This window comes from Dasypus novemcinctus, chromosome 17 (assembly GCF_030445035.2).
Source record: "Dasypus novemcinctus isolate mDasNov1 chromosome 17, mDasNov1.1.hap2, whole genome shotgun sequence".
Lineage (NCBI taxonomy): Eukaryota > Metazoa > Chordata > Mammalia > Cingulata > Dasypodidae > Dasypus > Dasypus novemcinctus.
The window spans coordinates 54,134,991-54,162,362 of record NC_080689.1 but is presented as its reverse complement, the minus strand read 5'-3'; the positions used below and the strand labels follow the sequence as shown (position 1 = coordinate 54,162,362).

At 43.8% G+C, this 27,372-nt stretch overlaps 1 protein-coding gene across 1 annotated transcript in view; it reads right to left on the bottom strand.

Moving 5' to 3' along the window:
- The window catches only part of SLC1A4 (solute carrier family 1 member 4), a 43,758-nt gene extending 22,374 nt beyond the window's left edge, over positions 1 to 21,384 (bottom strand). Inside the window, exons 1-2 of the mRNA XM_058278680.2 lie at positions 20,527 to 21,384; positions 4,353 to 4,395 (exon numbers count right to left, since the gene is read on the bottom strand). Coding sequence (XP_058134663.1) covers positions 4,353 to 4,395; positions 20,527 to 21,044 — 561 coding nt within the window. The 5' untranslated portion in view covers positions 21,045 to 21,384. The remainder of the gene's footprint in view (positions 1 to 4,352; positions 4,396 to 20,526) is intronic.
- Between the last annotated feature and the right edge of the window lie 5,988 nt (positions 21,385 to 27,372).

Genomic DNA, 27,372 nt, shown 5'->3' with positions numbered 1-27,372 from the left:
CGATCAGGATGGCGGCTGGGGGAGGACGCAGCAGAGGCAGAGCAGGAGCCCAGGGCCTCTCTTCAGTTCTGCCGGTTCCCCCCATGTACTTTGGGACAACGGTGGCTAGGTGCATAAAGTTATTTCTTCTTGGTGGATTGCCCCTTTTATTAATATATAGTGTCCTCTGTCTCTTATAAGTGCTTCTGACTTAAAGTCTGTTTTGTCTGATATTAGTATACCTACTCCAGCTCTCTTTTTTTTAACTTCTCTCCCCTTCCCCACCCCCTCTGGTTGTTTGCTCTCTGTGTCCATCTGCTGTGTGTTCTTCTGTATCTGCTTGTGTCAGCGGCACCCGGAAGCTGTGTCTCGTTTTGTTGTGTCATCTTGCTGCGACAGCTCTCCGTGTGCAGTGCCATTCCTGGGGAGGCTGCACTTTTTTTTGGCATTGGGTGGTTCTTATGGGGTGCACTCCTTGTGCGTGGGGCTCCCCTATGTGGGGGACACCCCTGCATGGCAGGGCACTCCTTGCGCGCAGCAGCACTGCGCGTGGGCCAGCTCATCACATGGGTCAGGAGGCCTGGGTCTTGAACTTTGGACCTCCCATGTGGTAGGCAGACGCCCTATCCATTGGACCAATCCACTTCCCTCCAGCTCTTTTTTTGATTACTATTTTCATGGAATATCTTATTCCACCCTTTCATTTTCAAACTACTTGTGTCTTTGGGTCTAATTTAGAATCTCTTATAAACCACATATAGATGGATCATGCTTTTTGATCCATTCTGCCAAATTGTCTCTTTTGATTGGGGAGTTTAATTCATCAACATTCAGTGCTATTCCTGAATAACTATTCAGCCATTTCATGCTTTGCTGTTTATATGTCATATATATATATTTTAAAATTTATTTATTTCTCCCCATCCCTTTGTTGTTTTTCACTTACTGTGTCTGTTTGTCTTGTTTCTTTAGGGGGCACCAGAGCCAAACTTGGGACCTCTGATGTGGGAGGGAGGTGCCTAATCACTTGAACCACTTCCACTCTCTGCTTTGTTGTGTCTCTCATTATGTTTTTTCCTCCCCGTCTCTTGTTGTGTCAGCTTGCTGCACCTGCCCATTACATCAGCTTTCTGTCTTCTTTAGGAGGCACTGGGAACCTCTGCTCCCTGCTTTGCTGTGTCTCTCCTTATGTTTTTTCTTCTTGTGTCAGCTTTCCACGCCTGCCCACCGCGTCAACTTACTGTCTTCTTTAGGAGGCACCGGGATCCGAACCAGCGACCTCCTGTGTAGTAGGTGGGAGCCCAGTCACCTGAGCCATATCTGCTTCCCTGTCATATTTTTTTTTTGTCTCTATTTTTCTTTATTGCAAACTCCTTTTTGTATAGTTGGTATTTTGTATAGTTGTATCTGACTGATCCCTTTGTCATTTCTGTTTATTTTTAAAATACTTTCTATCTGGTTACCTTTGTTTTCGTAGTATACAACCTATTCCTATAGCCTAGTAATTTGAAAATATACCAACTTACATTCCATAGCATGTTCTTTGCTCCCATATCCCTGTTCTCCCCTCTTTAGTTTTTTTTTCTGTCCCATATTACCTCTTCATAGCTTCCATGTCCGTTATCAAGAAATACGCCTTTTTCTTGTTCAATTGTATTCTCTTACAGGAATTAAAGAGTGGAGTTGTATATTTTGGATACAGTACTTTTGGGTTTTGCATTTACCCTTTTATTTACCATTACTGAAGATGTCCATTTCTTCAGATTACTCCAACCCACTTTCTCCTGTCCCTTTCTTTCAACCTGAAAAACTCTTCAGTATTTCTTGTAGGGCAGGACTTTTATTGATAAACTTTCTGAGTTTCTGTTTGTCTGTGAATATTTTAAATTCTCCCTCACTTTTTAAAAGAAATTTATTTATTCCCCCCACTTTGCAGCTTTTTCTTTTTCTGTCTGTTCTCTGTGTCCATTTGCTGTGAGCTTTTCCGTGTCTGCTTGTCTCCCTTTTTGTTGCGTCATCTTGCTGCATCAGCTCCCCATGGCACACAGGCCAGCTTTGCCTTCACAAGGAGGCCCTGAGACGTGAACCCAGGGCCTCCCATGTGGTAGATGGGAGCCCCACTGATTGGGCCACAGCCGCTTCCCCTCTCCCTCACTTTTGAAGGACAGTTTTGACAGCTAAAGAATTTTTGACTGGTAGTTTTTCTCTTTCAGTACCTTAAACGTATCATACCTCTGCCTTCTTGCCACCTTGGTTTCTGATGAGAAATTGATCCTTAGCCTATCAAGGATTTCTTGTACACGATGAATCGCTTTTCTCTTGCTACTTCAGCATTGTCTCTTTACCTTTGGCATTTTTTAAGAGGTACCAAGGATTGAAACCTGGACCTTGTACGTGGGAAGCAGGTGCTCAACCACCAAACTACACCTGTTCCCAACTTTGGCATTTGATATTCTGATTAGTATATTAATAGAGCAGATCTATTAGGATACTTTGTGTTTCTTGGACATGTATATTTATGTCTTCCATAAAAGTTGTGAAATTTTAGGGTTGTGGGAAGATGAGAGCATCAGGAGCTCCAGGACTTAGTTCTTCCACCACTACACCTAATAAACAGGCAGGAACTGTCTGAAACAACTATTGTGAATCTTCAGAAGCCAGAACTTGGTCCAGCATCCACAGAAGAGCTTGAGAAATTACGGTAAAGAGTAGTAAACAGCTCTTACTGCTCAGTGGAGAGATCCACCTTGGGATCCAGCCACTGGCCAGCTCACTGGTGATAAAGAGAGACATGACAATCCTTTTCCCCAAGAACAGGGGTGGGCACTGCTGGTCAGCGATCATGGCTTTTGGTTAGTAAATTTGGATCACTAGGGGCCTGGCTCTCTGGGCAGCTGCTGTTTCAACCTGCCTGGACCCAGGTGGTGGCAGCCAATGTTTCATCCTCCCCTCCAACAAAAGTGGCAGCACCCATCATTTCAACCCTCTGTGGACAGGAACAATGTCGGTGGAGACAGCAGGTATAGCGCTTCTTCAGCGCTGGGTGGGACAGCTAGCTGAAGGGCTGCATTGGCTGCATTGGCTGCACTGGCTCAGCTTTGGGGAGCCATTGGATTAGCTCTTTCCAGACCCCATCCCCAGGGTAGCCTGGAGCTGGTCTGCATCCCTGTCCTGGGTCCCTGGCCCTGTCCTGGCTGGAAAGACTGACTTGGGAAAGAGCTCTCTGATGTGTCTTCCTCCCAGAATCTGTCCTCCAGGCAAAAGCAGCTTGAGGCAATGAAAGGAGTATAAAAATACCGTAGAGGTAGACAGCCTGGGTCAAAGGCCTGCAGGCTTCAAATACCCAGGAGAGGGAAGTCCGTCTCTTGGGAAACACAGGGGACAACCAAACTCCTGCAAGCAGGGGAACACCAAAACAAGTAACAAGCAAAAGGCCTGGAGATGACAGAGGCCCAGAAAGGCAGGGGAAACCTGCACACTGCATTCGCCATGGCAGACTTTCCTGATCAGAGGGCCCAAGGTCAAGAAAATCTCTGCCTCATACTGGCTGGTTACAAAGTTAAGAAACAGACATCTCCGGGAATAAATCCCAGAGTAAAATGTACAGTGTGCAACAAAAGAGTAGAAGACAACGAAATAGGAAATAATGGCCCATCCGTTATTATAATGGGATAAACTTTAAACACAAATTGCATCGATGTCAATTTCTGGTTTTGCTACTATAGTATAATTACATAAAATGTAGTCATTGGGGGAAACTAGGTGAAGGGTACATGGGACTTTTTATACTATCTTTGCAACTTATTTTAACTCTACAATTATTTCAAAATTAAAAGTTTTATAGAAAATTACGTCAAAAGCAAAAAAGGGGGAACAGGTTACAAAAGAATACATGTAGTATGAGTTTATTTTTATTTTTAAAACGTGTGTGTACATGCATGGAGAAACCATAGAGGAAGGTTGTATACTGAAATGTTAATAATGGATATAGCTAGGTAGTGATTATGGGTGATTTTAATTTTCTTTCACTTTTTCTTTTTTTTTGGCAAAAAGCACTTGTTGCTTTCATATGGTCATGAGAAAAAAAGATAAAAGCATATTTTTAAAAAATTCTAAAATATTTAAGGGATTCCCAAAATGTCACGAGGGTATTTCTCAGTTGGTAGAACAAGCGTGATGCTTTAGAAAGGTTTTGTTTGTTTGTTGCTTTGTTCTGACTCCAAAAGCCCATCTGTAAAAGTTTAGGCCATGTTACTAAATTTTTTTGACAACACTATCCCTCCCAGTTCCACTGTGTCTAACTATAAATAGTAGTACTTTATATGTCCCCCTCACCAAAGGTTCATATTTTTAGCAAAGCATCAAGACCTTACCGTTTGAAAAGCTGCAACCACAAGATTTGAAGGGAACAGGTTTCTGTTGGAAGAGAAAGCATTTCATCAGTATTCTTAAAATTCAGCATTTGAAGTATCTGCTTTGTGCTGTTGATTTCTAACAGCCAAACCCAGTATCCTCTCACCCTCCACCCCCATTGGTTGCTGCAGTCTTCCTCATCGAAGCAACCTGACTGTCCTTGGCTGCTGGGACACAAAAGATATTTTGGGTGCACTCAACTTTGCCCTCATCTCCCTCGTGGTACTCCTTGGTATTTAGGCTTAACAAGCCCAGCTAAACCATAACTGCATTTTCCTCTCCCCTTGATGTTAAGCCCTGTTTCAGCTGAGAGTGGTGTTGCTCACTTGTGAAATACAAGGGGATGCTTTTGTGTCACAACAATTGAAAGGCATTCCTGAAATTGGGGGAGTGAGTGGAAGGAGGGGGAGCCCCAGGTGCCAGCCTTTTGTCCTGTTATGTGCGGCAAAGTCCTGGACGACAGGTTGCCTCAAGGCCCTCGTGAATTTCCGGTGTCCTGTATGATGTGCATGTGGATGAAGACCTTATTTATAATTACCTGAACCTAGACTAACTCCAAAACAAAGCATTTTCTGCATGGTTTTAACATAAACTTAATTTCTAGGAATACAACTATTATGTAAACCAATGAAGGACTTTTCTTACATTTTGTTCAGAATGTTTCCGAAGTTGTTCATCTTTCTGGAAAACTGTATCACCAATGACAACTTGTAGGACCTGAGTTCTTAATGCTACACGTGAGTATCACCTAGCAGTCTTCATTTATAGCTGTCTCAATAATGTCTCAATAGTGCTCTCTTTTACAGCACTTACATAATTGAGATATTTTATTATTTTATTTTTGTCCTTTATATTACAGGTAAGCCATATTGATGTTTTGAAACTGTATGTGTAGGTAAATTCTATTTATGGATTTCATTTCAGGATGAAGGATATAAAATATTTGCTATATCTGTGTTAAAAACATATGTTATAAGTAGGGGGCAATAGAGCCAAATTTTGAAACCAAAATCTATTCATGCAAACCGTTTTTATTAAGAACCTCCTTTGGGACAGTCTCTACACAGGATGTGGATATTGAGATGCAAGAAATTCCAGCTGATAGTGGTCCATTTGTTCTACTCCCTACAAGAAAGAGGTAACAAAGTCGAGGCATGGCAAAAGATGGAATCATCCTGACAATTTGTGCCAAGTGTTTCTTTTTCTCTTTGCAGTCTCTTAAGTGTTTAATCACTGGGGTATTGACTAGCCATGGTTTAGTAAATTCTGGATTCATTCAGTATTTCTATTTCCTTTTTTCCTCCTTTAAAAATTTTTCTTTTGTTAGAGAAGTCGTGGGCTTACAAATCATCATACATAAAATACAGGATTCCCATATACCACCTCATCACCAACACCTTGCATTAGTGTGGAAATTTGTCACAATTGATGACAGCACTTTTTAAAATTAAACTATTTTGTTTAACAATAGTTACCTTTGTTACAAGAGAAGAAAATTGTTAAAATAGTACTATTGTTCATAGTTTATATTAGATGTATTCTTCCCCATATACCCCCCTATTATTAACACCTTGTACATTTATTATAATTCATGAAGGAACATTCTTATAACTTGTACTATTCCAGAGAAGGCTGGAGAACTGTCTCAGAGAAAAGTTTGAATTACAAGGCTCTTCGCCTCCAAGTGGAAGCTCTAGCACATTGATCCAGTCTATGTTGCAACAAATACATCCGACCTGGCATTGAACTGAGAGCTGCCAAAGAGCGCCATCTGCTGGCAGACCAAAGTAGTGCACACAAGAAAATTAAAAATAAGTAGTTTTCTAGCCTCTATAGCCTTCCTCCCCAAGGCCCTAGGAAGTGAGTTTACAATAATTTACTGGGTCCAGTGCCCAGTTTTGAGCAACTAGCAGGAACAATCCTAACAATCCAGGTTGAGCCAAGACTCAAACAGCAACAGTAATACACAGCCTTCTGCCCTAAATCCCTACAAAAGAGAAAGAAATTGAGCATCTGAGTAAACTACATACTAATCAGATGCCTAGACATCAGCAAAAAAATTATGAGCCATACTAAGAAAATAGAAGACATGGTCCAAGAAAAGGAATATATCAAAGCCCCAGAAGAGACCCAGGATTTGAAAGAACTAATCATCAAGATGCACACAAATTTCCAGAATCAAATTAATGAATTGAAAGATAATACAATTACAGAGATAAATGATGTCAGGAAAACACTGAGCGAGTGCAAAGAATTTGAAATCCTGAACAGAAAAGTAACAGAACGCATGGGAACGAAAGACACAATAGGTGAGATCAAAAGCACATTAGAGGGAAGTGAATGTGGCTCAGGCAACTGAGTTCTTGCCTACCACATGGGAGGTCTGGGTTTGGTTCCCTGTGCCTCTTAGAAAAGATGCACAAGATGGTTAGCTGATGCAATGGGCTGGTGCAGTGAGCTGCCATGACAAGATGACCTAGCGAGATGACACAACCAAGAGACAGAGAGGAAACACAGTGAGAGATGCAACAAAGCAGGGAGTGGAGGTGGTTCAGATGATTAGCACTTCTCTCCCACATGGGAGATCCCCAGGTTCGAGTCCCAGTCTTCCTAGAAAAAGAAGACCAGCACACAAAAACTGACATTGGAAATGGAAACAATGAGGGGGTGGGAAAATATAATAAATCTTAAAAAAAAATTAGAGGCATAAAACAGCAGACTTGAAATGATAGAAGAATAAGTGATACAGAAGACAGAATAGCTAAAATTGAAAACAAAAGAACAGAGAGAAAAGAATGGAAAAATTGAGCTGGGGCTTAGATAGTATAACGACAAAACAAAATGCAACAATGTATGTGTTATGGGAGTTTCAAAAGAAGAAAAGGGAAAAGAGGCAGAAAGAGTATTAGAGGAAATAATAGCTGAAAATTTTCCAACTCTCATGAATGAAATGAATTTACATGTTCAAGAAGTGTACCACGCCCCATTCAGAATAAATCCCAGTAGACCTACTCCAAAACACATACTACTCAGAATGTCAAATGTCAAAGATAAAGAGAGAATTCCCAGAGCAGCAAGAGAGAAGCAAACCATCACATACAAGGGATGCCTAGTAAGACTTAGCACAGATTTCTCTTCAGAAACCCTGGAGGTGAGAAGACACTGGTATGATACAATTAGGATACAGAAAGAGAAAAATGGGCAGCTAATATTTCTTTATCCAGCAAAATTTTCCTTCAAATATGAAGATGAGTTTAAAATATTCACAAACAAACAGAAACTAAGAGAGTTTATAAAAAAGAATCCAACTTTACAGGAAATATTAAAGGAAGTCTTAGAACCCAAAATAAAAAGATAGGAAAAAGAGGCTTGGAGGACAGTACAGAAGAAAGAATAGCAGAAATGATAATGAAAAGTGTAAAAAGACAGACAAAAACATGAGATGACATAAGAAAACCAAAGAATAAAATGGTGGAATAGAGCATTTACAGTAATATCATTGGATGTAAATGGATTAAACTCCCCAATCAAAAGAGACAGGTTGACCGAATGGAAAAACAAAACAAAACAGGAGCCATCCATATGCTGCTTACAAGAAACTCACCTTAGATCCAAGGATACAAAATGGCTGAAAGTAAAAGGTTGCAAAAAGATGCTTCACACAGATAGTAACCAAAAAAAGAGCAGGGGTAGCTATACCAATATCAAACAGAACAGACTTTAAATGCAAAATAGTTGTAAGAGATACAGAAAGCCATCATATATTAATAAAAGGGACAATCCACCAGGAAGATATAACAGTCATAAATGCCTATGCACCTAACCAGGGTGCCCCAAAATATATAAGATAAACTCTGGGAAAATTGAAGGGAGAAATAGACATCTCTACAATAATCACTGGAGACTTCAACAACCCACTCACATCATTAGATAGAACAACTAGACAGAAGATCAACAAGGAAACAGAGAACTTGAACAATATGATAAATGAGTTAGACCTGACAGACATATACAGAACACAGCATCCAAACTTGGTAGGTTATACATTCTTCTCAAGTGCCCATGGAGCTTTCTCCAGGATAGATTACATGTTAGACACAATGCAGCTCTCAATAATATAAAAAGATTGAAATTATATAAAGCGCCTTCTCAGATCATAACGGAATGAAACTGGAAATCAATAATAGACAGGAAAAAAGTAAATTTGCAAATGGGTGGAGGCTGAACAACACACTCCTAAATAATCAGTGGGTCAAAGAAGAAATTGCAAGTAAAATCAGTACATATAGTGAGACAAATGAAAATGAGACTACAACTTATCAAAACTTATAGGATACAGCAAAGGCAGTCTTGAGAGGGAAATTTATAGCCCTAAATGCCTGTATTAAAAAGAAAGAAAGAGCTAACCTCAAAGATTTAACTGAACAACCAGAGAAACTAGAAAAAGAACAGCAAACCAATCCCAAAGCAAGCAGAAAGAAATAATAAATAAAGATTAGAGCAGAAATAAATGAAATTGAGAGCAACAACAACAACAAAAAACAATAGAGAAAATCAGCAAAACCAAAAGCTGGTTCTTTGAGAAGATCAATAAAATTGACAAACCCTGAGCTAGACTGCTAGACTAACAAAGGAAAAATGAATTACAATCAGAAATGAAAGGGGGGAAGTTAGGACTGACCCCACAGATATTATGAGAAACTGTATGCCAACAAACTAGACAACCTAGATGAGGTGGACAAATTCCTAGAAATGCACAAACAACCTACAATGATGCTAAAAGAAATACAAGAACTTAACAAACCAATCACATTTAAAGAGATTGAGTTTGTCACCAAAAATCTCCCAGCAAAGAAAAGCCCAGGACCAAAAAGTTTCACAGGCGAAGTCTACCAAGCATTCTGAAAAGAATTAACACCAATGCTGTTTAAACTTTTCCAAAAAATTGAAGAGGAGGGAAATTACCTAACACATTTCATGAAACCAACATCACCCTAATACCAAAGCCAGATAAAAGATACCACAAGAAAAGAAAATTACAGACCAATTTCTCTAATGAACCTAGATGCAAAAATTCTAAACAAAATAGTTGCAAATCGAATCCAACAGCATAGCAAAGGACTTATGGCAGCGGACTTGGCCCAGTGGTTAGGGCGTCCGTCTACCACATGGGAGGTCCGCAGTTCAAACCCTGGGCTTCCCTGATCCGTGTGGAGCTGGCCCATGCGCAGTGCTGATGCGCGCAAGGAGCGCCGTGCCACATAGGGGTGTCCCCCACGTAGGGGAGCCCCATGCGCAAAGAGTGCGCCCCATAAGGAGAGCCGCCCAGGGCGAAAGAAAGTGCAGGCTGCCCAGGAATGGCGCTGCACACATGGAGAGCTGACGCAATAAGATGACGCAACAAAAAGAAACACAGATTCCCGTGCCGCTGACAACAACAGAAGTGGACAAAGAAGAAGATGCAGCAAATACACACAGAAAACAGACAACTGGGTGGGGGAGAAGGGGAGAGAAATAAATAAATAAATAAATCTTTTTTTTTAAAAAAAAAGGACTTATACATCACAACCAAATGTAATTTATTCCTGATATGCAAGGCTGATGCAACATAAGAAAACAATCAATGTAATATACCATATTAACAGATTGAAGGCAAAAAATCAAATGATCATCTCAATCAACACAGAAAAGGCATTTGACAAAATCCAGCATCCTTTTTTTGATAAAAACACTTCAAAAGATAAGAATAGAAGGGAAATTCCTCAATATGATAAAAAGCATATGTGAAAAACCCACAGCCAATGTCATACTCAATGGGGAAAAGAATGGAATAGAATTGAGAATCCAGAAATAAACCCTCACCTATATGGTCAATTGTTTTTTTTTTTTAATTTTTAAATTTTTTAAAAATTGTCTTTATTTTTTTAATGTTACATTAAAAAAATATGAGGTCCCCATATACTCCCCACCCCCCTCACAAAACTCCTCCCCCCATAACAACTACCTCCTCCATCATCATGAGACATTCATTGTATTTGGTGAATACATCTCTGAGCACCGCTGCACCTCATGGTCAATGGTCCACACTCTCCCACAGTCCACCCAGTGGGCCATGGGAGGACATACAATGTCCGGTAACTGTCCCTGCAGCACCACCCAGGACAACTCCAACCCCCGAAAATGCCCCCACATCACATCTCTTCCTCCCACTCCTGACCCCCAGCAGCCACCATGGCCACTTTCTCCACACCAAGGCCACATTTTCTTCAATTACTAATCACAATAGCTCATGAATAGAATATCAGTAAGTCCACTCTAATCCATACTCTATTCATCCTGTGGACCCTGGAATGGTTATGTCTACTCCACATCTATATCGAGAGGGGGCTTAGATTCCATATGGATGCTGGATGCAATTCTCCTGCTTTCAGTTGTAGGCACTCTTGGCTCCCTGGTGTGGTGGTTGACCTTCTTCACCTCCATGTTAGCTGAGTGGGGTAAGTCCAATAAACCAGAGTGTAGGAGTTGCAAGTCTCTTGAGGCTCAGGGCCTGGCTATCACATGGTCAGTCCAGAGATTCAGGTCTGCTGGGTATACATTAAACCCCAGCACCAACTATAGCTCCGGTAAAAGTAATAGGAGAGGCTTGTAGACAAAGATCACATCTGAGTCCAGCTCCATCACACAGAAACACAAACACCAAAGTAGGGCCAACTGACATGGCACTCAACTCCATTTGCCATGACCATAGAACCTGTGGGTCTCTGTAGCCCTCAGAAGAACCAATACCTGGGGTTGTATCTACTTTATCTGTCTCTGGGACTCTGCTCAGGTGTGCATAAGGGCAACCCCTCTGATAACCTCCCGGCTCTTTTTGGAGACTCAAAGCCACATAAACTCATTTGTCCTTTCCATTTCCCCCTTTTATTCAGGTCAAAAAGCATTTTTAACTCCTGGTATTATATGTAGACTGAGATTTTCTGCTGGTCCGAGTTGATCCTTCAATTGGTTTTTGATAAACCTACCAATCTGTGTTAATGGGACAAAACAGTCGCTTCAACAAATGGTTCTGGGAGAGCTGGATATCTATAACCAAAAGAATAAAAAAGGACCCCTATCTCACTCCCTATATAAGGATCAACTCAAAATGGATCAAAGACCTAAATACAAAAGCCAGGACCATAAAACTACTAGAAGAAAACATAGGGCAACATCTTCAAGACCTTGTGGTAGCTGGTGGTTTCTTGGACCTTACACCCAAAGCACATGCAACAAAAGAAAAAAACAGATAAATGGGACCTCCTCAAAATGAAACACTTTTGCACCTCCCGGGACTTTGTCAAAAGGGTGAAAAGGCAGCCAACTCAATGGGAGAAAATATTTGAAAATTGCATACCTGATAAGGGTTTAATATCAAGGATATATAAAGAGATGGTACAACTCAACAATAAAAAGACAAACAACACAATTTAAAAATTGGCAAGACTCGAATAAATATTCGTCCAAAGAAGAAATACAAATGGCAAAAAAACACATGAAGAAATGCTCAACATCACTAATGATTAGGGAAACACAAATCAAAACTACAATGAGATATCATTTCATACCTATCAGAATGGCCACTATTAAAAAGACAGAGAACGACAAGTGTTGGAGAAGATGTGGAGAGATAGGAACACTTATTCACCATTGGTGGGAATGCAGAATGGTACAGCCTCTGTGGAGGACCATTTGGCAGTTCCTAAAGAATTTGAATATAGACTTGCCATGTGACCCTGCAATAACACTACCGGGTATATACCAGAAGAACTGAGAACAGTGACATGAACAGATACCTGCACACCAATGTTCACAGCAGCATTATTCATGATTGCCAAAAGCTGGAAACAACCCAGTGTCCATCAACAGATGAATGGATAAAGAAATTGTGGTGTATTCACATGATGGAATATTATGCAGATGTGTGAAGAAATGAAGTTATAAAGCATATGACAACATAGATGAACCTGGAGGATATTATGTTGAGTGAAGCAAGCCAGACACGAAAGGGCAAATATTGTATGACTGCATTACTATGAACCAAATATATTATGTAACATATTGTATGATTTTTAAAAAAATTACATGTATCTAGTACATTTGAAAAATGGATGTTTTTATTAAAAAAACAAAAGAAAAAACAAAGTGCATCCTGCCCCAGTCAAGCCTTCAGGTGAGACTTCTACCCCAGCCAACACCCTGATTGCAGTTTTATAAGAGACACTAAGCCCTGCCCAGTTACTGTGAAATAACAAATGTGTGCGATTTTAAGTCACTAATTTATGATCATTTGTCAGGCAGTAATGGATAACTGATAACCAACCAGCAGAGTTTAATGAGATCACCCCACAGGAGAGCCAGTATTTAGAGATGGCAGCACAGCATTTCCCAAACTCACATGCCTCTGAAACCTGAATTGCTTTCAACATACTTAGAGAATATCAACAAGCACATGCCTATATTTAACCAGACAAAAGTGATTTTTGGTTGATTTAACTTTTGCAAAATTGTGATCAGAAATTTGATTTCTATTTCACTTAAAATTATTACATTAATTGAAAAAAAGGGTAGAAACCTTAATAACTTGTATTGGCTATTCTTTAGAATATACATAAACGACAACTTACATTTGCCTATCATTTAGGATATAAAGCAACTTTCTGACATATTCCAATCTTATGGGGTAGATCTGGTATCTTGTTTCCATTTGTTATACTAGTTAGAAGCAGAAACCGTCCCAAACCAAGGTGTCCCTGTCTACATCTATCACATGACGGCCAATGGTTTCTCTCCCTAAGAAGGCAGTGAAGTTGAGGAAAGAGCCGCTTAGAAGCCCTCTGTCTTCCCAGAGGGGACATTTCCCCTGCAAATAGCTCATATTTTTCAGAGATAAGTCATTTCCTCATTTGGTGCAAGCAAAGCCTTTCCCCCAGCTTTCAAATGCACTCTTCCAAAGAGCACAAATATTATTTGCTTAGACTCTTCTATCTGGCCTGCCTGTTCTCTTTACTAGGCACAATTACCCAGTACCATCTCACCCAGAAAAGACCCTGACCCTAAACCCAAGAATTTTTACACCAAACAGCCACTGACACACCTGGCCTATTTTCAGACACTCTACAATATTGAGTCTACAAAATCCAATGGGCACAGAGGAGTGCAGCTAATACCAGAGGCATATCAGGAACTCTTGCCAAAAATATCAAGTTCCTATAAAGGTCACAATGTATTCTGGTGGTTTCTTATAAAATTAAGCATACACCTACCATATGACCCAGCAATTCTACCCCTAGATAATTATCTAAGAGAAATGAAAACATGTCTGCAAAAGGAACCTCTATGCATAAAGGCATTATTTGTAATATTCCAAAACCCAAATGTCCATCAGCAGATGAATGGATAAACAGACTGTGAGAGATCCATACAGTGGAATATTACCTGGCAATAAAAAAGTACTATTACTGATACAGACAACAATATGGAAAATCTCAGTAACACTGCAGAGGCAAAGAAGACTACATACTGAATGATTTCACTCACCTGAAACTCTAGAAAAAGCAAAACTCATTTTGTAGTGATAGCTAGCAGATCAGTTGCCTCTAGCCTGGGGTGGGAAGTGGGGATTGCTGAGAAGGGCTGGGTATCTTAATTGCACTGGTGGTTACAGGAGTTACACATTTTTCAAAATTCATTCAACTGTGTGGCTAAAGCGGGTGTACTTCATTTTCTGGGAGTCATAGCCTAAAACTGTTTTAAAAGGTACAGTGCTATAAGGAGATTCTACAATCTTAAAAACATATACGTTCAATGAGATGACAGAAATTTCTTTAGCTTCTACAGCTCAGCACTCTGATATTAATCCCTGGGACGGAATTGTCTGGGCTGTTAGCTGACATGTCTGCTCCCACAAAACGTACTCCTTTTACCTGACGCCTCTGGTCAGTGTAAATCAGAAGCAGTTTCCTCCACCAGCACCAAGAAGCTCCAGCTGCTGGAGGAAAGCAGAACACTTCTCTGCCTTCTTCTTACCCCTGTCTCTTCTGGCATTAAAACACAGATGTTACAGTGTCCGCTGGTTTCTTCTTACTCCTGAGCTCTCTGCATTCAGGGATCAGGTGCTCATTAGGCAAGCAGTTTTGCTCCCCAGAGCTTTGTCTCCAGTCACTTTTTCCAACTCCTCACTTCCCTTTCCCAGAAAAGGAGGAACATTTTAGCTGGAAGATACTTGGGAGGAGATCCAATTCAACCCCTTCCTTTAGGGCATGGAAAAGCCAAGGCCCAGAGACAGTAAGTTGATGTGTCTCCCATTTGTGCTCCATCTAGATCATCATTGTTTAACAAAAATTCTTCAAAGAGGAAAATTTCCATTTCTATATTTGGGTTAGCCAATATGGTGGCCACATAGCTAATAAGTACTTGAAATAGTACCTATTGCTACTGAGGAACTGAATTCTAAATTATATTTACATTTAAACTAATTAAATTAACTACTCACAGGTGGCTAGTTAAAATATTGGACAGCAGAGATCTAGAGTTTTGAAATTCAGAGTCTGGAAATCAGAAGGATAAGATAGACAGTCTTCTCATGTTTACCACTGTACCTCACTCGGTTTCACTGGGTATTAGGATGCTATTAACCACCAACTCTTCATATTATTCAAGTTCTCAAATATTTATCCTTTTTGTTATTTGATCTTGAGATAGTATGTATATGTAATACCCCATATACATTAGACTAGGGGTTCTTAACCTTTTTAGTTCCATGTGCCCCTTTGCCAGTCAGGTGAATACCATGGACCCCTTACTAAATCCACACTATACTGTGTATTATTTAATAAACATATCACACATACCAACAGGTCCCCACAAGAATAAAAGCTTTTCTGAATTTTCAATTCAAGCTCATGGACCCCCTGAAATTTTTCCACAGACCCTTTGGGGGTCTATGGATCCCTGGTTAAGAACCCCTGCATTAAAGTTTCTCAAACATTAGTAGGCCCTGAAATCACTTTACTGACTCTCAATCAGCATTTTATAAAAGACGCAGTATTTGAGACAGACTAGAAAGTATCAGCCTGTATCATATTTAAAATACTGTTTTACAGAACTTGTGTTTTGGTTTGTGTATGTGTGCATGGGTGCCATCATATAAAATATATTTCTTTTTGTAGGTAAAAGTCTAAAACGTTTGCAAAAGTGCCAAGACCACACTACTAATTCCAAAGACCCAAATCAGATCAAATCGAGAGAGAATCACAAGCCTTTCCAGTGCTCTAAGAGTCTTTCAATACAATGCTTAAAACAAACAAGTACAAAAGCTGGTATGAGCTGAGGCTAATTGGCAAAAGCAGGGGGGCTGGACAGGCTCATGCAGCTCACACAATTAAAAACTTCAAACATGTTTCCTCTTTACATCTGGTACTGTTGGTTCTTGTGATCCTATTGTCAAGGCAGTATGTACTTCCCTGTTCTATAGGAAAAGAACGTAAAACAATTTTCTTTTGCTTAGATATACTTTTTGTTCCAGAACTATTTCCTTTCATTTAAGTTCAAAAATTTTTTACCAAATTTATGAAAATTTCAAAGACCCTTCAAGAATAGGATATGGCATGGCATATAAATATTTATTCTCCCTAGTGTTTACTGTGAGAGTGCGCACCCTTCAGATCTTGGTACCCCCTACCAGGGAGTGGTGGGCTCACACCATAGGGACAGGGTGAACCTATCCTGTTTAAGGCCCACACCCAGTTTTAGATCGCAGCGGGAAAAGTTAGTGCTGGGCCCCTGGGGTGGAGAGCTTTGGGGCGAAAAAGGGTAAGAAGAGCCTTCATTCTTTGTATCAAATAGTCCTTAGCTATCCCAGAGAAGCTGGATACACCAGAATTTTAGCGAGGCACCCAAATACGCAACTCCATCCTCATAACGATTCTCGTTAGCAGACCCTGTTAGCCTTATTTTACAGCTAAGGAAATGAGGCACAGAGAAGGCTAAGTGACTTGTCCACATACGGCTAGTAAGTGGTAGAGCTGGGATTCAAACCCTGGTACTTGGATTTAGTGTCTGGTCTACTACCCAAGCTTCTTCTCTGGGTTTATGCTCTTTTCAGTCTCTGCAACATTCAGGTATGTTCCTGGGTGATAGAAGGAATGGTGGCAGGACTTAAAACCTTTTTGTTTTAATTACAAGCTGCATAAAGCATATGATAACATGGATGAAAAGTGGAGGACATTATGTTGAGAGAAGCAAGCCAGACACAAAAGGACAAATACTGTAGGATTGTATTACTATGAACCAAATAAATTGTGTAACATATTATTGTATGATTCAAAAAATTTTTTTTAATGTATCCAGTACATTCAATTGAGAAATGTATGTTTTTATTCAACTGTGTTTTTTAATCGTTTATATTTTCAATTAAATGTATAAAATAAAGTTAAAAAATATATAATAATTAAAAATTACAAGCTGCAACATTTTTTCCTCTTTAGAGACTACTCAGGCTGACAAACCTCCTGGGATCCAAAAATGGGATCCTTGTGAGATCTACCAGGAATATTCATCTTGCCTACAGAAGAGGCACAGGCATCGTTAAAACAGCCTGCCCTGTCATTGTCAAAAATAAATTATTCCCCATTCGCTCCCTTAACTTTGCAATCTAGGGGGGAACACTGCAGATGCCAGTCTCAGTTAGGCTTCTTTGTGCCTGCTAAAGCACTGTGCTCGTCACAGCTTGAGGGACATCGCATTCCCGTCAGACCTGGGGAAGGGCTCTGCGTTGCTCCCCCCGTGGAGGGAAAGGCTCATGGCACAGTCTACCGTGGAGAAAATGAGCACAAGGAGAAAACCTGGAAAGCCAGGCAACAGACAAAACCCAGTTCTGTTCACCACATGTGTGGCAGCACATTGCTCTGTTTCTGCAAAGGACGGTGCCCCGGGGTCGTGCTGCTGGCTACCAGGGCCGACACGAGTCCTGGGCCTGGACACTGGTCCTTCCCGCTCCCTTTGCAGTTAAGCCCCTGGTTCTCCATTTCAAAATTATATATTTTAGTGCCCAAAAGAAAGGTAGAAGCTCATTACTGCAATCTTCAAAGTGAAGCTGAAGAAAACTGAGGTCAACTGTGGAGACAATAAAGGCATAAGTCAGGGAAAAAGAAACTGGAATGTTGACAAGGATATATGAGGCCCCATTTCATAACAGGAGGACCTCCAGTGTTTAGTTTTGACCTTTTACTGTTTTCCAAATTTCCTGTGGTATGATTCTGTTAATCCAAAACACAGTCAGTCAGTCCCAACTGTTACACGGCACTCCCAGTACACCTCAAGGCTACATCAGCTTCACGTCATCTTGAGCTCCCCAACATCCTTCAAAGCCATTTGCCCTCATCTATTCAGGCTATGAAAAGAGGGCCATCCCCTTGGCCCATCTGAACTAAACCCAATCACTCTGAATCTTGCTCCAGTTAATATAAGAGCAAGCATATATTGGGCCATCCCGGTTCTAAAAGCTTTACACACATTATAACACATTTACCCTTCACAGCAAGCCTGTGAGGTGGGTACACAACCCCCACTATGTAGATGAAGAAACTGAGGCACAGGAAAGTTACGTGCCCCAGGACCCACAATCTGACATCACTGTTAGGAATCAAGAGGTTCTACAATGTCTAGAGTCCTTACAACCTGTTTCTTTTTAGATGCCAAAAACCATTCCATTTAGGATGAAAAGTCACCAACTCATCAAAGACTTTCCACTCCGTCCAGGTGTTTTTACATTCTGGATGGTTCCCAGGTGAGGGCCTGCTAGAAAATTGAGGTGTGTCCTGACAGAGTCTCATTTCACTCAGGTGCCACAGGCAAGAAAGGACTTGGTGCCTGCCTCTGCCAAAGAACATGCCTAGAGTCACACAAAATCTATGAAGTTTCCTGAAATGAAGCAATTTTTAAAAATTGTACCCCAAGACTCCCCAGGCGCAGGAAGCATTCACAGGTGGCTCAGGACTCCATTTCCTCTCACGAACTGCTGGGCATGAAAGCCAAGTCTGGGCGACTTCACAGAAGTGTTCCTTCACTTCAGGGACACAGGCCCATTCCCCAGCTGGGAGGAGTGTGCGCATTTGCCCTGACCCAGCTGAATCTTACCTGGTTCCTCTTTTGGCCCGGGGCAAACATTTCTGAGGCTATCAGACTAGAAGAGGCTAACAGGTCCACGTTTTTCAGCATCCTTACGATGGCATGCTGACTTGGGATAGGGTGGGTGGGAGAAACAGATAGCCCTGAATTATGGCTGGAGAATTCCTAGTCCTTCTAATCTCTCTTTTGATAAACCATTTCATGACCTTGAGCAAATCACTTAATCTCTCTTGTGTCTCAGTTTCCTCAGTCGTAAAACAGGATCACATACCTGCTCTACCTGTACCCGTGAGCTGCTGGATTAAAGTTGGCCTTTGGACTGAACAAGCAATGACAAACCTTTCTTGAGACCTCCCCTGCATCTGCTACCCAAGCCATGGAAAAGTCTGCCCTTATACAGATTACTAAGCCATGAGGATGGGTCACCATTTGCTTCAGAAGCAGGAGCTGAGGGGGCTTCCATTTAAAACCAGAAAACTGTGATTGGGTAGCAAGTAGTTTTTTACTGGAGCTGCATGCATTTTTGGCTACTGCCCCTCTCCTGGAGATAAAAGAACGCTACTGAGGCTCCCTAAGGGATACTGAAGCACCCAGAATCCCTCCCTATGCCACGGTTCCTGGCAGAAAAGAATCCTGTCACCACCCCCCGCCCCCCCCCCAGCAATGTCTTCCCTCCCCATAAGGGCTAACAACCTGAGGGCAAGCCAAAGGTGCTCTCAACCACAGCAGATTGTTTTCAGCAACCGCTTAAAAATTAGTCCCAAAACTTTATGAACCTCTAAAGACTCCAAACATCAAGTAACCAGATACTGAATGCAGTCTGTGAGCTCATGGAAATCCCAAAAGGCCACCCCACTTGCCCACCAGGCGTTTGGTAAGAATTTTTCGTCTCCCTCACCCGAGATTATTTTCAATGCAAATACCCTGGATTTTTTTTTAATCGTTCTCTAAGTAGCAGACAGTCATCACATTTTCCAGATGGAGAAATGGAAACAGCAGAAGTCAAGTCACTCTGCCCAGAGTTTGATGTTCCACAGCCCAAGTGATGCGCAGCTTTACCTCAGAACCGAGACAAAACACCCCTCTCAGAAACCAGAACCGCTGGAAACCTCAAGAGGGAGCCAGCTGGATTCCTCACTCAACCCAGGTTCGTAAATGCCTCCAGGATGCAGTTTTCCCATCTGTGGACCTTGGAGCTAACCGAGACACCAAAAGAGGCCGAGGCTTTGGATAATCCAAAGACACTACATACACTATGTCATCTCAAGGGAGGAAATGTAACTGTTAAGAGTCACAGAAAAGCTGGCCAAGCCCCGGTTAGATGTTTCTCCCACCCTCCCCACAAATGAAGCTCCTTGAACCTCACCCTATCACTTGTGGTGGCCCTGACTGCTGGGTGGACAGCAACGCAGGTCCCTGGGGGGCGGGGGGGATGCTTCCTGTCAATGGCCCCCACATAACTAACCCCACCCTACATCCTTGGGTCCACTGGCAACTCTTCAGAAAATGCCAGCTTCATTGTAGCCCAAGCGCTCCCAGAAATTACTAGCTGGCTGGCCCAACACGCAAAATTTAACCAAAGCTCCCTGGAGCCTTCTGGCCCTATGAGGAGAGAATGGAATGAAAATACTGGGTCGAGGCCAGAGCGGTGTCACCCGTGGGGGCAGCCTGACAGTGTAAGGAGTAAGTAAGTACAGGTGGGAATGCTCTTCCCTAAGGCTCACTCCCACCCGAAGGCAGGACTGGTTCTTGCTAAATGATACGGCCCAGCTAATTGATACTGTCCCGTATGCCCAAATGTGTGGTTTGCATGCAGACTCCAGAGCTTAGTTTGGTATTTTTTAGTGTTAAAGGCCACTAGCAGCCAATAGTTAACCCTCAGAAGTGTACGAGGGTGTGAATGTTTATGAACCGCAGTGCACGGCGTTCTCCCAGTGCGCCCTCGGCGAGCTGGGGAAGCATTACCTGGCCAGGTCGAGAAAAGAGTCCACCGTCTCCTTGGGGATAGGCGGGGGCCCCGACTGCTCCAGCCCCAGGTCGCTGGACTGAAGGGTCTGTGCGCCGGACCCGGGCTTTATGATGAACGCTAAAGCGACGGCGAGCGCGGAGGCACCGAGCGTGGTGAGGCCGAAGTAGGCGACGGCAATCCCGCCCAGGCGCCCGAGGGAGCTGGCGTCGAGGGAGGCGGCGCCCGACACCAGGCTGCAGACCACCAGCGGCAGGATGATCATGCGCAGCATGCGCAGCAGCATCTCGCCGGGGAAGGCCAGGTAGATGACCTGCGTGCGGCTCAGCCCGAGCCCGCGCAGCCCCGCGCCCAGCGCCGCGCCCGCCAGCACCCCGGACACGGTGAGCAGCACCAGCGCGTGGCGCCGCAGGAAGCCCACGCAGCGCCGCGCGCGCACCGCCGCCTCCCCGGGCCCCGCCGCAGGCCCCGCCTGGGCGCTGTCGAGGTAGCCGTTGGTCTCGCCGCTCTTCTCCATGGCGCTGCCCGCTGCTTCGCGCTGGAGGAGGCGGGGGACTTGGGCTCTGGGGAAAGCCTGGGCTCGCTCAATGAATGGAGGCGGGCAGAGCCGGCGAGGCCTGCCAGCTGTGCCCCGCGGGTGCTAGGGGCCGGCCCGCGGGGTCTCCCGGCCTGGGCGCAGAGGCAGGTGCCGGAAAGGCGACGAAGGGCGCGGGAGTGCGGGCTGGGGCTGGCGTCTCGGGCGGAGCGGAGCTGGCCTTACCCAACCTCCCCAGAGCCGCCGCCGGCTGGAGATGATGCAACGCGGGAGCGGCGCGGGGGACGCAGCCGGCCGCCGAGGCCACCCCTTCGCGCCCGACGCCCCGCCCCCGCGGCCCCCGCCAATCAGCGCCGGGGAGCCGCCGCCGCGCGCCCCTCGCTCAGCCCCAGGCCCCCGGCGCCGGGGGCGGGGCCCCAACCTGCCGCCGCCTCCTGGGCCGGGGTAACCCGGGCGGGCAGCGGGTGACCGCGCAGAGACGCGGACCTGCGCGACGGCCCGGGCTCGTTGGCACCTGCCGGGGCCGCTCGAACCGACCGGGGGCTTAGGCCTTCGGGGTCCTGAGGGCCCGGGAGAATGTGGAAACGTGGCCGCCTTTCTTTTTCCGGGGGACTTGGGAGGAGGGGGTTTCTCTCCAGGGCTGGTGCTTTCGCCCCCGCGCGGCCCCACCGTCCGCCCGAGAGCTCGCGGGCCTCTCCAACCGAGGGGCCCCGCGCGTTCTCCTTCGGTGTAAAACCCCTTCCCCTCGGCGTCCTGTGTGCTTGCGTGAGAGAAAGCACGGCACGGCGCCCAGCGCAGGCCCTGGCCCTGAGACGAAGGATGAACGAGCGAATGAATGAGAGAAGCCGTGTCACATGCTCGTTAAGAGCTCGTTGAGAGCTCCACTCTCAAGTGAAGCCGGGACCCGGGCCACGTCCCTGCGCGCACCAGGGCGCTGAGGCAGGTGGCGCAGGGTTGGATTCCGGGTCGTCCAGCAGCTGTCTGCGGGATGTGGGCTAAAGCCACACAACTCCTCTAGAAGAAACAGCTCACCCTCCACTCCCTCCAGTCGTTTCTACTTCCCGCTGAAACACAAACCACGGGATTGTAATTTCTTCCATCCTTCGACCCCCAGCCCCGGGGCGAAAACGGCGCTAGCCTGCAAAGATGGTTTCAACATCTTAACATCCGATCGATTTCGTTTTTTATTTCAACTTTAATATCTGCTCTGGTCACGGCAGATAGAAGAGGACTCCCTGCAAAGTCTTTTTACTTTGTCACATTTGTTACATTTTTATGTGTCGTCTTACTTTGGAAAGAAAGCGTTCTTTTAAGGGTTCTGTGAGAAGGGAGTCTTACTTAGGCGTGGATGACTTGAATTACAAAGGAAGGCAATTTACTATAGATTTCTTGCTGGAAAAAAGTCATCTTAAAACACGTCATGACAAATATTTGTGCAAATCAAAATGCCTTGGTAAGGAACTTTAGGGAGCTGTCCAAATTTTGAGAGCACAAGGATTTCACCACTTGAAGTGGGCCATCTATTGGCTCAAGCATGGAGGAGGGTTGGTAGAGGGGCGTGTCAAGTGAAGGACTACCGGTATTTTTATCTGATCTTGCAGAATGCGATTTTACTTCTCTATATGCACCGAAGAAAATGATACCTACCGAAGCACTCTCTGATTTGCCAACCAGCCCCTCTTTTTGGTTCGACTACCACTTTTATGCAAAAGACTCTCAAATCAAGTTCCAGCAATGAATTTCCACTGCCCTGTTTTACATTCCCACCTGGACATCCTGCAGGCATCCCAACTCCACTGTCCAAAACCAAACTCGTGATTGCCTCCCTCCAGCCTGCTCATCTTCTTTTTTTCTGTTACCCTCATTGACTGTGCAAATCATCTCTGCTTGAAACCTCTAGGTGACTGTTGATTTTTCTCCCGCTAGTGTATTCTTTCACCTGATCAATTGCCAAGTCCCACAGACTGGTCTTTTGCAGTATTTATCACATCCACACCTCCCTTCCATCCTCACTGCTACCTTTCTCCTCACATCTTACTGGTTCTCGTAATTGGCCTTTCCACCTTCAATGCTCCTCTTGTCCCAACCATCCTTTCTTTTGCCTTGTCCCCAAGCTAGTCTCACTAGTGAATACTGTACAAGTTAGGATTAGGTTCAGCTTCAGTCCAGGAAGAAAGAAGGAGCAGTGAAGGCGATGCCCTCTCCTTTAAAGGAGACATCCTAGAAGTTGTGTACATTATTTCCCTTATATTTCACTAACTAGAATTTAGTCCAGTGAGCATACCTGTTTGCAAGAGAAGTTAGGTAATGTAATCGTGATTTTGCACAGGCATGACCCACTTAAAAATGGGGGGGGGGTTCTGTTATTAAAGAAGAAGGCAAGAATGATGTTGGACGACTAGCAACCTCCTTCATATCATTTTTTATTTAAGAGCTTTCAGTGGCACACCATTGAATTAAGATGTTCTTCATCCTGGCCTGATCCAGCCTCAGCTTACTTTCCAGGTTTGCATCCTCTACATGTGCATAAAAAATGAGACTATGTGCTGCTCCCACATTTTCTTGCATCCCATCCAGTCCCAGTTCAGATACCACTCGCCCCTCCAAGCCTTTTACTTTAATTAGAGAAATTGTGGGTTAACAGAAAAGTCTTGCATAAAATACAAGTTTCCATGTACCACTATATTATTAACACCTTACTTTAGTGTGTTATATTAGTTACAATCCATGAAAGCATATTTTTATAATTGTGCTATTAACTATAGTGCCTGATTTATCTTAGGGTTCAGTGTGTTGTATAGTCCCATGGATTTTTTTCCCAGTCTGTCTTAATCCCCCTTGCTCCAGTTTTGCTTACTGCCCATAACTTCTTTTTTTTTTTTTTTTTAAGATTTATTTATTTATTTAATTCCCCCCCCCTCCCCTGGTTGTCTGTTCTTGGTGTCTATTTGCTGCGTCTTGTTTCTTTGTCTGCTTCTGTTGTCGTCAGCGGCACGGGAAGTGTGGGCGGCGCCATTCCTGGGCAGGCTGCTCTTTCTTTTCACGCTGGGCGGCTTTCCTCACGGGCGCACTCCTTGCGCGTGGGGCTCCCCCACGCGGGGGACACCCTTGCGTGGCACGGCACTCCTTGCGTGCATCAGCACTGCGCATGGCCAGCTCCACACGGGTCAAGGAGGCCCGGGGTTTGAACCGCGGACCTCCCATATGGTAGACGGATGCCCTAACCACTGGGCCAAAGTCCGTTTCCCCCCATAACGTCTTGTGCTGTTCTGTTCTGGAGCACCCCAGAGCTGTGTTAGTAGTTAACTCTCAATTAGGAGTAGGAAAGCCCTTGCACTGGTGGTGCTTTCACTGGACATAAGTAAAGCGCTGAATGAGAACATGCTGGATATATCTGTCATTGAATTAGTAAGACCTTCCCTTAGGAAGGTCTGGTCCCTTGGGGCCTCTTTCCCCTGGTTGCCCTATAGCTGCTCTGCCTACTTGTGAGGCACACCAAGAAAAAGGTGTCCTTTCCAGGTCTCTGAAACAGTGGATGATGCTTCTATTTCTATGAAAAGGCTTCATGTCCTGCCTTCTTTTTCTCTCCTTTCTTTTCCTAACGTCCCTCCTTTTGCTCTTCCATTACATTTGTCTTTTCATATATTTTTCATGCCTACTGCTTGAAGGTATTTAGTGCAAAAACAAAAACAAAAAAAACCACCAACAACAAAAAACAAACAAGCTGGTTATTAAGTCCTGTATTAGACACCTTCCCCTCTCCAACACTAATGTGTGTTCTTTCTGGGTTCTAGATGTATAAATCCCAAATTACAGAAATACTTTAAAGGCAATCCAGTCTGATGATTCTGCTTGAATCCTGTGATAGGCTGGAGTATTGTTCAGCAAGTGTTTCGTCCCACTTGGCTGAGCATGTGCTTACTTGCCCCATGGACTGGGGACTTGACTGAGTGACTTACTTGGCCAATGGACTAAGTGGATGCGATGCGAGCAGAAGCATTCACATCTTCTTGCATAGTTGGCCTTGGGCTCCTGCACATGCCACCCAGCCTGCCCCAGGTAGGTGGGGGCTGCCCCTTCAGCATGGCTGCAGGACAAAGACAGGGGAGTGTATCTGAATCTAGTCCACAGTTTTGAGCCAGTTCAGCTCAGCCCAGGTGTCTCTCCACCTAAAGGAGTGCACCACAGTAAAACCCACAGAACTGTGTGTGAGAAAAAAAAAAAAAAGTTTGTTGTTGAAACTCACTGAGTTTTGGGGTCATATACAATGCTGCAACAGGTGAGTGATACAAATCTTTTCTTCAACATTGGTTACAACAGAGAAAATGTGGCATTGGTGTGGGAAGGGTGGCCATGGTGGCTCCTGGGTGCGGGGAATGGGAGATAGAGATGAGATGTGGAGGCATTTTTGGGACTTGGAGTTGTCCTGGGTGGTGCTTCATGGACAATTACGGGACATTGTAGATCCCCCCAGGGCCCACTGGATGGAACGTGGAAGAGTGTGGGCTATGATGTGGACCATTAACTATGAGGTGCAGCGATGCCCAGAGATGTACTTACCAAATGCAATGGATGTGTCATGATGATGGGAGAGAGTGTTGCTGTGGGGGGAGTGGGGGGTGGGGGCGGTGGGGTTGAATGGGACTTCATATTTTTTTAATGTAATATTTTTTAAAAAATGAATAAAAAAAAACTTAACAAAAAAAAAAACATTGGTTACAGTTATCTATTACTGCATAAGGAACCAACACAAAACGTAGTGGCAAAAAACAACAGCCATTTTCTTACGTTTGTGATTTCGTAGGCCAGATATCCAGAAAGAGCATAGCAGGGTGGCTTGTCTCTGTTCCTTGATGGCCGGTTCCTCCCCTGGGGTGGCTTGAATGGTTGGAGGTGGCTGGGACATGTCACCCCAGGCCATATGCCTGTGGCCTTGGTTCTGCCTTCCAGTTCTCCACATGTACCTCCTGAGGCTGGAATGTCCAGGATGGCTCTTTCCCTCACAGAACTCCTTCCTCGCCTAGTTTGGCTGGAAAAGCTGGGGCTTACTGAGCAACTCACTCACTCTCTACCCGGCTAGCTTGGGCTTCCCTACAGCGTGGAAGTCTTGGTGCAGTCAAGTTTCTTACATAGTGGTTGACATCCCCCAGAGTGTTCTAAGAAATCTAGAGGCAGAAGTTGCAAGATTTCTTCTGACTTAGCCTCAGAAGTCTCAGGACATCATTTCTTTCCCAATCTGTTGATTGAGCAATTTGCTAAGACCAGCCCAGATCCAAGGGGATGACAGGTAGGTCCACCTCTCCATGGGAGAAGGAGCAAAGGAATTGCAGCCATCTTTGATTCACAGTAACATCTCTGCTTAAATGTGTATGCGTTCTAAGCCAGAGCAACACATCTAAGTTGCTATCTCCAGAAGTTCCCCAGCCCTTGACTTTTTTTGGACAACCCTGCTAGTACGGTTCCTTTGGCATCATGCCCCACCCCCCCATGGGGCATGATGGGATGGCTTCCTCATCTGTTTGCTCATTGTTTTTGCTCATTTTGTGCTTGTTGTTTGTTTGTTTTAGGAGGCACCGGGAACCGAACCCAGGACCTCCCATGTGGGAGGCAGGCACTCAACTGCTTGAGCCACATCCACTCCCCTGGCATCATGTTTTTAAACCATGTTCTTACAAACATAGCTGCACCACCTATCATGAAAAAGATTCAGTTTCTCTCATTAAAAATAGGTATGGATTTCTTGCTTATTAAAAGATAAGATCGTTATTCCTACCTTGTCAAATTGTCTGTTTATCACTCCTAGTAGGCTTATATATCTGGGAATAGTTTGTGCCATATACAAATGCCACCTTTTACTAGTAAAGGTTTTCTTAGTTCTAAGTTTGTATCTGATGCCAGTTACATATTTTCTACATTATTAGTATTTCATTAGAATCACTAGTGGCATCACCATAATCACATGGTAGAAATTATTTCCTGCTATGAATGGACTGAAAAAAGAAAATTGTATTCTTCACTGCAGGCAAAATTAGAGTATTCTAGAGTATTTCTTTACCTTCACTGAGAGACACCAGAGAGTTTAACTAACCATTATATTGAAAAGGCTGAACTTCAGTTTAGTTCTTTCGAGTCAGCAAAACACAGCTTTGTAGAAGGTACAATGTGATTTTTTTCTAAAAAAAGAGTATTTACTTTTCAAATAGAACAGATTACTTAGCAAACAGAGCAAGCAAGGTGAAAATCCAAATTAATAATAAATCCTTTTTCTTCTATGATGGTTAACTTTGTAACTTCCTTAACATTAAAGTAC